Source organism: Podarcis melisellensis, assembly GCF_964234715.1.
Source record: "Podarcis melisellensis genome assembly, chromosome: 13".
In the NCBI taxonomy this organism is placed as follows: Eukaryota; Metazoa; Chordata; class Lepidosauria; order Squamata; family Lacertidae; genus Podarcis; species Podarcis melisellensis.
The window spans coordinates 34,392,319-34,407,164 of record NC_138545.1 but is presented as its reverse complement, the minus strand read 5'-3'; the positions used below and the strand labels follow the sequence as shown (position 1 = coordinate 34,407,164).

The 14,846-nt window shown below is 44.2% G+C and overlaps 1 protein-coding gene across 8 annotated transcripts in view; it reads left to right on the top strand.

Moving 5' to 3' along the window:
• TTLL6 (tubulin tyrosine ligase like 6) overlaps positions 1 to 14,846 on the top strand; it is a 38,736-nt gene continuing 23,890 nt past the window's right edge. Inside the window, exons 1-7 of one of the 8 annotated variants that reach the window (XM_081883869.1) lie at positions 1 to 230; positions 4,684 to 4,782; positions 8,119 to 8,355; positions 10,809 to 10,846; positions 11,920 to 12,038; positions 12,159 to 12,289; positions 14,554 to 14,710. In XM_081883869.1, the coding sequence (XP_081739995.1) occupies positions 184 to 230; positions 4,684 to 4,782; positions 8,119 to 8,355; positions 10,809 to 10,846; positions 11,920 to 12,038; positions 12,159 to 12,289; positions 14,554 to 14,710 (828 nt within the window). In that variant the 5' untranslated portion in view covers positions 1 to 183. Of the gene's footprint in view, positions 231 to 313; positions 605 to 652; positions 895 to 1,525; positions 1,545 to 4,683; positions 4,783 to 8,118; positions 8,356 to 9,629; positions 10,847 to 11,871; positions 12,039 to 12,158; positions 12,290 to 14,553; positions 14,711 to 14,846 lie in introns of those variants that run through there. The other 7 variants (XM_081883871.1, XM_081883870.1, XM_081883872.1 and 4 more) reach the window with 7 other exon arrangements.

Genomic DNA, 14,846 nt, shown 5'->3' with positions numbered 1-14,846 from the left:
TCTTCCTTTCTATCTGCGATCCATTCAAGGAGGAAATGCAAAGAATTCATCTCTATTCAAATTAGCCGGTCCTTCAGGATCTCTGATTGGCTACGCCTTCCAACTGTGACCAGCGAGGGAAGCGAAGGGGAGAGAGAGAGGCAGCGGCAGTTCGTCCTCGAAGCTAATGTTTATGCAGCGGGGATGAACCGTAGGAAAAGTTCTCGGAGCGTATTCCGTTGGAACCGAAAGTACGCATGTGCACGATTGGGGAATCGCTGCATTAAAGAGGACGCCTGGCCGGGAGGGGAGGGGACGATGGAATCCCGCGCGCAGGCGCCCTTGCGCTAGGGAGGGCGCCTAGGCCGCAGCCGCCAAGCCGTCCCCATGACAACTACGTTTCCGCCCTGGTTTTTTTCCCATCCCACATCGCCATTTCCGATTTGTTGTCACCCCACAAGGATGTAGTTTAGGCCAATGGAAAAGCAGCACGCATTGGGGGTGGGGTGGGCTTTTTTGTGTGTGGCCAAATGGAATCCAGTTTCGGATCCAGTTCCAGCCAATTACGCACGATGAGGCGGAGCAAAGGAAGAGCGAGGTTTGTCTGTAGGCGGGGTCAGCGCAGGTTGGTTGAGAGCAAAGCGAGGGGGAAAGGGAGGGCGAAGGGCGGTTGGGCGGGGGAATGAAGAGCAAAGGTAGCAATAGGGCTGGAGGCCACGCCCCCACCAAAACCAAGCCCCGCCTTCTCCATGGCGAAAGAGCGAGAGGCGCTTGGTTTCTGTAATGGTGGCTGCAGTAGTTTCTTTGCTCGTGTGGCTGTCCTGTGCTCTGTAAGAAAACCTCCTCAGCTATGGCTGACTGAAAGACATTTTACTGCCTCTGGCGGAGCAGCAAATGGCGCCCTTTCTCTCACCAGTTGAGGCGCATTAGCACCAAAGGCATATACAGTTAACTCTGGCTCCTGAGGGCAGAGAATCCCACAAGCACCCATCCCGCCTTCCCCACTTCTTGGTAGCAAAATTACAACGGCAAAAATAAAACCACGCAACAGTTTGCTGCCTTGTCACGACTCTCCAAGTCTTCTAGCCTGCCTGATCGTGAGCAGATTGCAATAGTTGTTAAAACATGAAAATGCAGTGTTGGCTCTTAGGCTCTCCCCCCCCCCCCCTTTATATTTTGCTTCGTGCACACCGACCGTTTAAAAGCACATATCCCCCGCCCCCAGCTCAAATAATCAAGGGAATTATAGTTTGTTAAGGGTGGTGGGAAATGTCGCTTTGGGGGCCGACTATAATTCCCAGGATTCTGTGTCGTATCTCTGTGTACAGATAGGTAGCCGTGTTGGTCTGCCATAGTCAAAACAAAAATAAATCCTTCCAGTAGCACCTTAAAGACCAACTAAGTTAGTTCTTGGTATGAGCTTTCGTGTGCATGCAAGAAGAAGTGGTATCTGAAGAAGTGTGCATGCACACGAAAGCTCATACCAAGAACTAACTTAGTTGGTCTTTAAGGTGCTACTGGAAGGATTTTTTTTTGTATCTCTGTGTGACTGCTTTAAATCTGTGGTGTGTATGCAGCCTTTGTTCCCTCCCAGTGACTGGATTTACTTACTGTATAAGCTAAACAAGCTATAGTTTAGGGTCCCACTCTCTTGCCTCACCCCCAAATTTCACTATTAATATACTTCTTAATTGTATTTCAGTTCAAAAATTACTTTGAATATACATATTGTTATGAGCAAATGGCTTTAGATACCTATTAGGTCCATAAATTCTACACAAAAAACAGCGACAATTTGTTGTTGACAAAGGACAGCTAACATATAAAGGGCCCCATTACCTTCAGTAGCTTAAAAGGTAAAGGGACCCCTGACCATTAGGTCCAGTCCTGACCGACTCTAGGGTTGCAGCGCTCATCTCGCTTTACTGGCCGTGGGAGCCGGTGTACAGCTTCCGGGTCATGTGGCCAGCATGACTAAGCCGCTTCTGGAGAACTAGAGCAGCGCACGGAAACACCGTTTACCTTCCTGCCGGAGCAGTACCTATTTATATACCCTTTGATGTGCTTTCTAACTGCTAGGTTGGCAGGAGCAGGGACCGAGCAACGGGAGCTCACCCCGTTGTGGGGATTCGAACTGCCGACCTTCTAATCGGCAAGTCCTAGGCTCTGTGGTTTAACTCACAGCGCCACCCGCGCCCCGTTTCAGTAGCTTAGAGCCTCATCAAACCTAGATCTGTCCCTGCCTCCCACCCTTACACTTAGCAAGTTGACAGCCTTTCCCAAAGCAATTGCTTCCCTCTTAATATATACTCACTATGTTTTTATTGCTCCCCTTCATATATTTCCTTCTTTTAACCAGAGTGGAGCCATGACAGTTTCCCAGTTATTGCCTTACCCGGCCCTTAGTAACTCAGATCTGATAGCGCCTGCTAATTTATGTCCCCTAACTCTTGTCTCCAGCCCCACTTTCACCAGAGGAAGTCATAACAGCAAGCCCTTACAGATCCCATTATATATTTCGCAAGCCTCCCAACGTTTAAAAGCACTACAGACATCACAGCTAATATTGGTACGGTATTTCCCCTCCCATCTCAGTGTGACACAATATAACTTAGCAGAGGTGGATTTAGGGGAGCTCGACTGGTTTGGGCGCGAACTGGGCACCGCAACTATGATTTAGAATGGAAATGGTTTATTGAATATTTACAGATAAATTGTAAACAGATAAGAACACTGGCAGGATTGTTGCAACAACCTGCAGTTTCATAAGAGTTTATATTTTAAAGAAGATGAATAAATGAGTAAACTAAGTTAATTTGGATATGCAGAAGATATTAAAAGTAAATTTAAGGAACCACAGAAAGAGGGGGAAGGAAGTCAAGCTTTGAAATGTCAAAACGATTGTAAATTGTTGTCCAATTAGTGAAATGTATAAACTTGAAAAGTATAAATAAATAAAATAGAATGGAGCACAAGAAGCAAGGGGGTTGCACCAGCCACTCTGGGCAGCTTCCAACATATATAAAAACATTAAACACTTTTTTTAAAAAAAACTCCTATACAGCGGAGGTTTTCAACTCTTTTGAGTCCATGGTTTCCTTGACCAACTACAGTGGTACCTTGGGTTAAGAACTTAATTCGTTCTGGAGGTCTGTTCCTAACCTGAAACTGTTCTTAACCTGAAGCACCTCTTTAGCTAATGGGGCCTCCTGCTGCCACTGCGTCGCTGCTGCACGATTTCTATTCTCATCCTGAAGCAAAGTTCTTAACCCGAGGTACTATTTCTGGGTTAGCAGAGTCTGTAACCTGAAGCGTATGTAACCTGAAGCGTATGTAACCTGAGGTACCACTACATTCTTTCTGTGGCACTCCGGCAGGGCTCAGGAGCCCAGTTATGTCACCTGTCGCTTGCAGAGCTGGCAGCCTCTCACCCATTTTTGAACACTTTCCCCTGTGGAGGTTTCCCTCAGCCTCCTCTCCTTCTCCCCTCTCCTTGGGACTCCTCTGGGCAGCCGCTGCTGCCACCCCTGGTCTCTGAGCTGCCCCCCACTGCTCCAAAGAGAGGCGTCTCCTCACACTGCCCCACAGGGGCCTGGGACTTGTCTGTCCATTCCCAACAGCAAGGGCTGGTGGACAGGCTGTCTAGGCTCCCTCGCCCGCTTGTTTGCTTACTGGCAAACCCCTTGGCCCGCCCCAGAGGTACCATTCGCCTGCAGAGCTTGTAACCAGGGCTGCTGCAACAAACAGTCACGCAAGCCCTTGGGAGGCACAGACACCAAAGGACATCAGAGGAGGGAGGGAAGGAAAGAGGGTGCCATGGCACACTGGTTGAAAACCACTTCTATACAGGATTGCCTTCAGACGGCCTCAGAATTGAATAACTTCATACCCTCCAAAATACGTGTGGGGCATAAACAGTAAAATTATCATTATGGAATGGGATGTCCCTATTTTCATAGGAGAAATGTTGGAGGGTATGCATCACGTATGGTTCTGTGCTAAAGCACGAAGCTAAGAACATGGGAAACCGAACATAAACAATCTGCTTAGTCAAAATTTGAGTGTGCGTGCGTGCATGCAGAGCTCAGAAAATTATGGGCTGGATAGTACACTCAATTTGTATTTAATTTTTACATTGTCATGCAGTAATACTATTGGATTTGTATGATGTGTGTAGTTTTTTACGCATTTGCTTGCTTAGCTATTAGTGGTGAAGTAATACTTTGTTATCAATTTAACTGTTCAGCTTGTTTATTCTAATATAAAGCTGCAGGATTTGCAGATCGTACACCAGGAAAATCTTTCTTCATCCGAGCAGTTAAAATGTTTTTTAAAAGCATGTTTTACTGAGTTTCCGAAAGTAATATTGGTAAGATAAACTTTCAGTCTTTTTAAAAAAAAAAACCAAACTTTTATCATTTGAAAATTGTGAACACGTGATACTCTGTTGGCAGTCTAATATCAACAATGGTCAATAATGGAAAGACAAGTCCAGACAACCATTAATGAAACAAACAAACATTTCCCTGGTGACAGTGTGACAGATTCTGCTGGCTTTCCTTCTTAGTGTGTCCACTATTATTTTGTAATGACTCCTGATTTGTGCCAGAGTCTGTCACTACTCCAGTCCTGTATTCAGAGCTGTTGTTTGTTATCTCATTGGCTGAGACTTGTACTTGTGTTTTGTTTTTTTATCTTGCTTAGAGACCTCAAGATGGCAACTGCAACAAGATATTCTTTGCCTTATGAACAGATCTGGGAAGACCCTAAAGACCATGGTGAGGAATGGAGGCAGAGGATCAGGTTCGTTTTAGCAAATGTGAGAGTTATGCATATGAGAGAGAGCCTCACAGTTGTAAACAGCATTATGTTTAGATTAACATCTATTTGCTCACTTGTCTAACATGCTGTGTGTTTATTTTCTGATGGTTTTTCAACATATTGGGAGTCCAAAGTCATATACGGTACTAAAAATAGACTCCTTTGCCAGATGTTACCATTCCACCCCCCCATGTCCTCTAATCCTAACAGCGTTTAATCAGATATAATTCCTGTTTATTTAAGTAGCAGTTACTTCCAAGTAACTATGTTCAGGATTGCAGCCTAACGGTGCAGTCTTATATGTACATGTCAGAAGTCCTGTTGAAAGCAATGGTGCTTGCTTCTGTTTATTATTGTTTTTGCTCTGCAGTGCTATAGTTGCATGAAATAAAATGTCAATTGCATTTATTCAGAGTGTTTGTTTGGTATTCAAAGCTGTGTCAAGTTTGAGAGTAGTTGCGACAACTTTTAAGAATGAAAGAACTATGCCTTTTCAACTCTTTGCAACTTCACTATTTAATATACTTACTATAAGAAATTCCCTAGAGAAATTAATAATTAATAATTCTGGCATAGATTATTGCAACTCAGGCCAATATCTATACTTTATAACCTTTGTATTGGATGTCTACGTAGTGCAGCACGATGATATTATTTAAAGGATCGGTTCCCTAATTATTATTTTTTAATATTTCAAAATCTCCTTGTTCAAAATGAAATACTACTGTCCTACTAAACCATCACACAAAGATAAGGAACAATCTGCTCAATAAGTGTCAGTGAGCTTTTAACATGTTCTAATTGCAATTTAGAGCTTTGCAGACAGTGTTTGTGAGCACAAACCTCTGACCATGAATGAATAGGAATTGGGGCAAACCAATTTGCTGGTTTTTATTACCAAGCTTGTAGTAATTGTTTGGCTTACTACAGGTGTTTATTAAGAATGTATTGATATTGTTGTGGATTGCACTGAAATTTTTAATGAGGGGTGTTATAGGAATGTTGTAAATCAGTGGTTTCGAACCAGTATGCCGTGGCATCCTGGGGTGCCTTGAATAGTGGTTCGGGGGTGCCGTGGGCAACACTGGCCTCTGTCCCTCTTTCCTTCCCTCCTCTGATGCCTTCTCATGTCTCTGCCTCCCAAGGGCTTGTGTGACTCTATGTTGCAGCAGCCCTGGCTACAAGCTCTGCAAGTGAATGGTGCCTCTGGGGCTGGCCAAGGGGTTTGCCAGTAAGCAAACAAGCGGGCGAGGGAGCCCAGACAGCCTGTCCACCAGCCCTTGCTGTTGGGAACAGACAGACAAGTCCCAGGCCCCTGTGGGGCAGTGTGAGGAGGCACCTCTCTTTGGGGCGGTGGGCGGCAGCTCAGAGACCAGGGGCGGCTGCAGCGGCTGCCCAGAGGACTCCCAAGGAGAGGGGAGAGGAGGCTGAGGGAACCCTCCACAAGGGAAAGTGTTCAAAAAAGGGTGAGAGGCTGCCAGCTTTGCAGGAGAGGGGTGACATAACTGGGCTTCTGAGCCCCACAGGGGTGCCGCAGAAGGAATGTTGTTGGTCAAGGGAGCCGTGGGCTCAAAAAGGTTGAAAACCTCTGTTCTAAATGAATGAATGAATCAGAACCAGGATGCACAGTCATTTGGGGGACTTGGGCAGAAATCTAGCTTTCTCACTCCAGGCACTCCCAGACTATCACTGTTTTCGGGTCGGGTTCAGTCACGCCTCAGCAGATTCAGATTGCACAGTTATAGCTGCTTGTGGGATGTTGTGCAACAAACCTGCTTTCCCCCCCAAGGATTGGACTTTTGTGATAAGGAAAATGGCAGGAAGGTGCATTGGAAAGTGTAGGAAAATCCTTGCTTTTATGCTGCACCATCTGACCTCCCCACAAATAAATGAGAAGGAATGCTTATTAAATGGCCAGCAGCCTAATCTCCATGCAGGATGAATGCTAAATAAACAGATTGTCCAGAAGTGACCTCCCTGTCCTATGCTTCTTTGAAAGAAACTGGAAGGAGGCAGAACTCCAACCTTGCTTTGGCCTGTGCAGGATTTGTCTTTTTCTGTGTGGAGCAGGAGTAGGAGGCCTGAGTTTTTTCCCCTTCTGCTGAGGGGGCGGGGTGGGGGTGAGCTAAAATATTTACACTTCACTTCGATGTTTCAGGGCTTTCTGCTTATTAAAATTAATGTGCCCTTAATATGCTCTGTGAAATCCTTCACACCATCACATGTTAGCATAACCTCTGCTTTAGGCAAAACAGTTGGGTTTTATTTGCCAGACCAAGCCTTGCAACACAGAGGATCTCATTTACACAAGATCTCTGAAACGCCTTGTTTTACAAATTCAGTAATTTGCCTCCTAATCAGCATTCTGTTCTTCCCTTTCTTTAAACTTCTGATCATCCAAATATTTTAGGAATGTTTTTGAAGAGTGGGGATTTTAAAAATTTGTTACGAGTTGATTGCTTTCTGACTTAAAGTAGAACTCCATTTTTTTCTCCACAAGGTCTCTCTGTCCAAGGAATAGCTGTGTGAATAGCTACATGTCAGTGTGTCACTCCTGTTTATCCAGGCATTTCGAGGGTCCTGCTACAAAGTTCATGTGGATGAACAAGCTAGACTAACTTTTCTATCATACAGGGTCTAGTTTCCTAGGAGAAAAGCATGTTTGATGGGGTACGATTAATATCAACCCCACCCATGAAATGCACAGATCCCAGATAAAACATTTACTGTATCTTAACTTCCCTTTGAACTGCTTGCTCGCAGGAGAACTTGAACTGTTAGATTCAAGTTTCATCCTGTAGATTCGATAGACCCAGGGTTCTCTCATTCAACTTATCAGATGTCAGTACTGAGGTGGCATTCAAGTGAAGTGCATGTTCTTTTGGCCTATAACATTGCACTCTAGACTCTAAGGAGGACTGACCCCATAGAGATGAGCAGGGGTAAGCTATTTAAAAAGCACTGGCTGTCATAAGGAGGATACTTATAGCTCTAATGCCTGTGTTAGGGTGAATTCACTTTATGGTGAACATGACAGTAAAAGGACTGAGAGTCATAGTACATTTCTTTGTCCATTCACATGGATATCGTTATTAATGGAAAGAGAGATGTTGCATGAGTTGCCTTCTGATGGAGGCGATCTTATCAAAATACAGAGAAATTCATATACTGTAGGTCCAGGCAATTAAGGAGAGATAAACAAAGACGTATTAATATGTCTTTTTATTTGCTTAACAAGGAACTCCTTGGACCTGCAGACAAAGTGGATAGGAATGTGGATCCAATTTACTTCTTTGCCTTTTTTCTTTTTACTAACAGGATGAGGGTATCGGATTCAGCACGAAGGTATGGTTCATTTCACACAGAGAGGCAAGAGCTGGAAGAGCTGGGTGAGAAGGATGTGTCCGACTTAGAGTTCCTTTCAAGTGGCCTGGAAAGAGAGGAAAGTGCATTGGACGCCACGGATCAGGAAACAGCGGTGTGTGAAGAAGAGGGCAGAAAAATTTTGTGCTCCGGGTCCAACACCGCTGTGAAGAAGAGAAAGAAGAAAAGGAGGTTAGAAATAAGTACTGAAAGCACTTGGGGCATCTGGGTGGGGACAAGGAAATGTAATTCTGAAAGTCATAAAAATATACGAGGCCCTAACCAAGGAGGCATTGCAAACTTTTGTGGTAATAATGACAAAGGGGAGGGGTGCAATATAAATGCAGTGGGAGAAAACCAGGTGTGCTAAGAGGAAATTAGTGAATGAAAGAGCATATATTAATATACCTCACACCAGGGACGAATCTTCTATGAAACTATTGAAATTTAAGTTTCAGGGTCTCTAAACCTGGAGGGGTCCCAGAACTTACTTTAGTCCACATTGCTTAAAAGAATTGGGTCTAGTAGACCCAAATGAGTCGCATACTCAAATTGATTAATTTTGTGTGTGTATATATTTCGGAGTTTGAAAGTCAATAGCACAGGTGTTGTAAAGGTTGCTGTAAACAGCCCCATTGAAAAAGATAACAGTGGTTACCCAGACCTTGTTGCTGGTTGCAAAGGGGGCCCCATAACAGTTCAAGCCCCCAAAATGTAGGCTCGCCACTGCCTCCTAATCAATCACGCCAGTCCATTCCGAATGCTCAGCATGCATATTGATATATCCTTAACTTAGTTTTTCATTTACGTATTTATCCTCTGAGGTAGACTAGGCTGAATAACAGGGACTTGTCTGGGGCCTTCCTGTGAGTGATGAGCTCAGGGGCGCCGACTTATAAAAAATATTGGGGGGCGGGGGCCCATACCGACTTATAAAAAATATTGGGGGGGCCCAAGACCTCCAAACCGCTGCTGCTGGGGGAACGAAAGGGGCGAGCCCCGGGCTGCCCCTACCTTAAGTGTACCTGTGAGGGCCTGCCCTTTGCGGCAGCCGATTGGCTGCCGCCATGGGCGGTGAATATTAATGAGCTAGGGGGAATCCCCGCTTCTCACGGGGCTGACGCCAGCCCCGCAAGATTGTTGATGGGTCGAGAGCCCGCAACCCCACCCCCTCTCTAGATCGGGAGTGGCTTTGTTTTAACTCATTACTGAATGTACAGTATTTTAAAAGGTAACTATCGTCAAACAAGGAAAATAAAAAATACCAACATAATTTTGTGATTTTACAAAGCATAATATAACTAATAATTTTCTTAATAACTAATAATTTTCTTAAATTATTGGGGGGCAGAGCGCCCCCAAACGAATTCTTGAGGGGGCTCGGGCCCCCTCAGGCCCCATGGAGTCGGCGCCTATGGATGAGCTGAATGCAGGTGTATCATTCAAATGAGGCTTTCCTCACTTTTTTATATACAAAACAAAAAACATTCTGCTCTCTATAGCAATCTGTTTGAGGTTTGGCTGTTGGCAATCTAGCTGCATGCCCGATTGGCCTTAGAGCAAGGCAGCTTCTCTGCCAAACGAACCGTACTGTTTGTGGTTCATCTGATACTTCAAGCCAAGGTCCTGGGAGTCATGTATTCACTTACTCTGAGACTGCAGAGATCGGCAAGCAAGCACATTCGAAGTAAATCTTGATCACTGCATCGTTTTTAGTCTCCAGTTATGGTGCTATACCCTGGTGCAATCATGCAGGGCCAAGGGGGAAAGCTCTGCACCCCATCTGAGAGCAGGAAGCTTGTACACTTTACTAAACTTCCACCAGCATCTGTCATTGTCTGAAAAGATTTAGCTCGTTTCTGGTTTTAATTCTAAAACAGCCCTGTAGTTAAGCGTTTTCCTGATAGCCGTAAGATGTAAGGAATTGCATTTAGATGAGAAAGGGGGCTTGTGGGGGAACGATGGAGCACTCCATTGTTCCTCTGTGCCCAGTATTGAAATGTAGTGGGTTGCTACAGGAGAAATGGAGCTCAGCAGACATAATAATAATAATAATAATAATAATAATAATAATAATAATAAAGCTTTGCAGCTTATTTGCAAGACTTTTTAAAAAATTGTCAAATTCATATTGTTATGGATATACTGACAGGCTTCTGAAGGAAAGGGTCACAGCTTTGTGCAGCCATTCCTGGGGTCATATGCAGGAGAAGGTGAAAATTTCTCTATAGCAGCAATTGTCTTGATCTGGCAGCATATTTCTTGCAGACATGACATTTGGTGACTTACTCAGGCTGCTAATTATTTTGTATATTTTTTATTTATTAAACTCATTAGACTCGCAGCAACACACCCACAACCCTAGTGGCTGACCTCAGGGTCTCAAATTTCAGCAGCACCCTGTGCAATGCCAAACTTCAATGCCCCCCCCTCACCGCCTCTCACCTTCCAGTCTACATCATAGTTATGGCACCCCCTGTGGCGTTCCGTGAGTTCATAGGCAATGTGGTACTTGAACCATCTACACCTGGAGGTAAAGGCTTAAAAGAGGTCCCAGAAGGTACTCAGGTGCTTTGCAATAAGACCATGAATTGGTTTTGCCTGTCTGCCTCTGTCTTTCTTCTTCTTCTTCTGTTTTCCAGATGACCAGTGATAAATCTGACCAACTGCAAGTACGAGAGTGGTGAGTGCCCTTCTTTGTCCCCAGTTGTGAAATAATAGATTGGCTTTATTTCTCAGTCACCGTTCTAAACAGTGAGAAAAGCACCATTTGCACTAGGGAGCAACTTTTAAGTGTCTCTTGACTTAAATTGGAATTTTGTTAAGACCAGATCTTTTTACCAATATATATATATATGTATACAGTATATATATATATATATATATATATATATATATATATATAAAGAGAGAGAGAGAGAGTCACAACTGCAGTTGAAAATATACTTTAATAACAAACATATGTTAAAACACAGCCACATACATTGCATTTTTAAAAATTATCATTACTTCTAAAAAATATTGATATTTTTTCAAGGGCAGCCTAATGTTTGTCAAAAGAGCTTTTATTTGGCATATGAAGTGCAATGAGGTAAAGGTAAAGGGACCCCTGAGCATTAGGTCCAGTCGTGACCAATTCTGGGGTTGCGGCACTCATCTCGCTTTATTGGCTGAGGGAGCCGGCGTACAGCTTCCGGGTCATGTGGCCAGCATGACTAAGCTGCTTCTGGCGAACCAGAGCAGTGCACGGAAATGCCGTTTACCTTCCCACTGGAGCAGTACCTATTTATCTACTTGCACTTTGACGTGCTTTTGAACTGCTAGGTTGGCAGGAGCAGGGACTGAACAACGGGAGCTCACCCCGTTGCGGGGATTCGAACCACCAACCTTCTGATTGGCAAGTCCTAGGCTCTGTGGTTTAACCCACAGCGCCACCCGCATCCCTTATGAAGTGGAATATATATTGTCTAAATAAATGAAGGCTAGGGTAGGAATTTGCAGGGGGAAATGTTATGATACAGAATAAATATTACGTATCTACCAACTGTATCTTGGCATCTCCCAGGCTCAAGCAAATTATCTTCTCTTACATTCATTCCATGGAATTAAAATATGTACAACTTAGCGGCAGCATTTTAGATTTAGATGTGTATTTGATGTGACCCTCTGAGTTGAACAAGCCTCCCCACCCGATGTTTCCTCTTGCAGATGTATCTATTAAATGCTGATGACACCATTCTCTCTTCTATGATGCAGTGCGACGGGCTGCTATGATGTGTGGCCTCCGGGAGGCAACTGAAGTTGATGATTGGACTCTGTATTGGACAGATTTTTCTGTCTCACTAGAACGGGTGCTAGAAATGAAAACTTACCAGGTACTTGGTGTTCCTTCTGAAGTGGTGGAGCTAAAACGTCCACCTTCATTTTTTTCATTCATGAGAAAGATCCGAAGGCCTAGACAACAATCAGACTTTTGTCTTGGACTCCTTTTCTAGAAAATAAACCATTTCCCTGGGATGTTGGAAATCTGTAGGAAGGATCTTCTGGCCAGGAACATGGGCAGGATGCTAAAGCTTTTTCCGAAGGAATTTAACTTCTTTCCCAGGACCTGGTGTCTTCCTGCTGAGTGAGTCTTTCCTAAATCATTTTCCATCTTGGCTCGCTTCCCCTCATCATCACAGAGACTGAGGAATCCGGGTGGACACAGAGTGGAGAAGCAAAGTCGGAAGGGGGGGGGGGCGGAACCTTTGCACAAATGGTTTTTAAAAACCGTTTTATCAGGTCTTGTCTGGTAAAATGCCACCAGCACACTAAGAGCACATTTCCGCTTGTGCCATGCCTAGAAAGTGGTTTTCCCCTTACCTCACTCCATTCCAAGGGAAAATCCGCTCTTTAGCTATTGATCGGAAGAAATGGAAATCTGAAGAAAACCTAAATTGCCATTTGCTCTGACTGAGCGCCAAAGAGCCGATTCCCCTGGGTGGCAGGGAAGCAGTGGAACAAGAGGAAGTGCAGATAAGCCCTATGTAGCGTATCAGAAATGATTATGTCTTGTGGAAAAGCTCTTCTGGACACTTTCCTGAGTGGGCTGTGTGTCTTGTCCATGGGCCACTATCTCAACTGGTGAGAAAAATGGCACATCTTCTCTGTAACTTGTAGGGGTGGAATGTACCAAATGAATGCATCTGAGCGTTCCTCAAGCCTCCATACAGACACTCTCGTAGGGTTGTAACCTTTTCCTACAGGCAGGGCTTTTTTCAGCTGGAACTTACCGGAACTCAGTTCTGGCAGCTCTCAGGTGGGCACCATTGGCATTATAAGAGAGCGAGGGAGGCGTTCATAGTGAACTCCAGCACTAGAAAAATCCTAGAAAAATAGCACTGCTTATAAGGAGAGGTGCCGCAGTCCCTAGCCATTTTGATTGGTCTTTTCTGCATCTTTTTTCATCTCTACATTATCGATTTTCAGATGCAGGCATCATTATCTATGTGGACTTAGGCCTGGGAACCAATACAATTAAAGGGTTGTAATGAAAGAATGAGGCAGCAGGAGAGGGCAAATGCCCTTCAGAAAGAGGGATACCAAAAGATGGGACTTAAACCCCTTATTTTAACTGCTGCCCAGTGTTACCAACATTTTTTTCAGTCCTCGTCAACTCAGGATCTGGAGAGAAAGCCTAGTTGCCAGACTCAGTTCTGAAAAATGCAGCATCCTTTCAGTGCCATATTTAGCAGGGTTATTATTATTATAAAAACAACACCAACAGTTACTACTACTACATCTAAAGCATGGTGCTGATAATAACAAGGTTGCAGGTTCGATCCCCGAAAGGGACAGCTGCATATTCCCGCATTGCAGAGAGTTGGACCAGATGATCCTCAGGGTCCTTCCCAACTTTGCAGTTCTATAATCCCTACTACTACTCATAGCTGTCAACCTCCCCTTTTTTGTGGGGAATTCCCTTATTCCAGTGCCATTTCCCGCCGCTTTCCGCTGCTATCCCGGATTATTAGATATCCCGTAGACTGTCCCCGGGACAGGTGAGGCTGCTGATCCCTTATTTTCGAGGCTGCTGATCCCTTATTTTCAAATCTGAAAGTTGACAGCTATGCTACTACTGCTTATATTCATAGAGGTACCTACTGAGTAGATCCATAAAAAAGCAATAGTACCAAAATGAATCATTGTGAAACTAATAAAGATGGGCGGGGGAGTAAATTTAATCCTTGCTCAGGGGGCCATATTACCAAAGTCCACCCCAATCCTTTAATGCAGCCTTGCAAAAACAATTAAAACAAGTGCCTAGTCCACAGCAATTTGTTCGCGACTCTCTTCCTCTTCCCCACATCAATATCTATATTGCAAAAGTAAAAGAGGTCCAAATTTTGTCAAAGGTTTCTTTTTCACTGGAAGAGTATCTCTTGCTATAGATGAGCAGGTGAATGATTATTTAAAAGTCTCCTCTGAGTCAAGATCCTTGGTTTGACCTGCTGAAAGGATGCCCTTTAGCTTTAGCCTGCATGAGTATCTCTAAACTGACAGTGTATGTGAGAAGTGTGAACTTTCCCATAGCTCACTCATTAAATGTGGTTGCTGCAAGATATTGCTGGAGCTATTGACTCCATCTTGTTTTCCCTTTAACTATCTGGTCATCACTGGGGTTGGTGAGGAATGGAAGGATGAGGGAAGTGGTAGTGTGAAAGGCAGCAAAAGTTTCTTCAGAATGTCTTGGGAGAGAAAACAAACAACCTTAGTTCTGGGGTGGTTTGTGATGGTATCAGGCCTATTTCCCATTACTATCACTACTTTAGCTTGAACTATTATTATGCCACTGTCTGGTACTACATCAAATGAGAATGTATATTTTGTTTTCCTCCTCACTGCTCTCAGCTATGGAGAACTGCAAGCATTTGGCAGGTCAAAAAAACACAAAACCTACATCTGTAAGCCAGACTCTGGTTGTCAAGGCAGAGGCATTTTTATCACAAGATCTGTGAAAGATATCAAACCTGGAGAGGATATGATCTGCCAGCTCTATATCTCAAAGGTAACCCCTTTTATTAGTCTTCGAAATGGGCTGCCTGTGTTGCTTGTGTGTCCCTTTAGATCAGGCACAATTCTCATCATCCCTGACCATTCAGCATGCTGGCTGATGGGAGTGATGGCAGTCCAGCAACATTGGA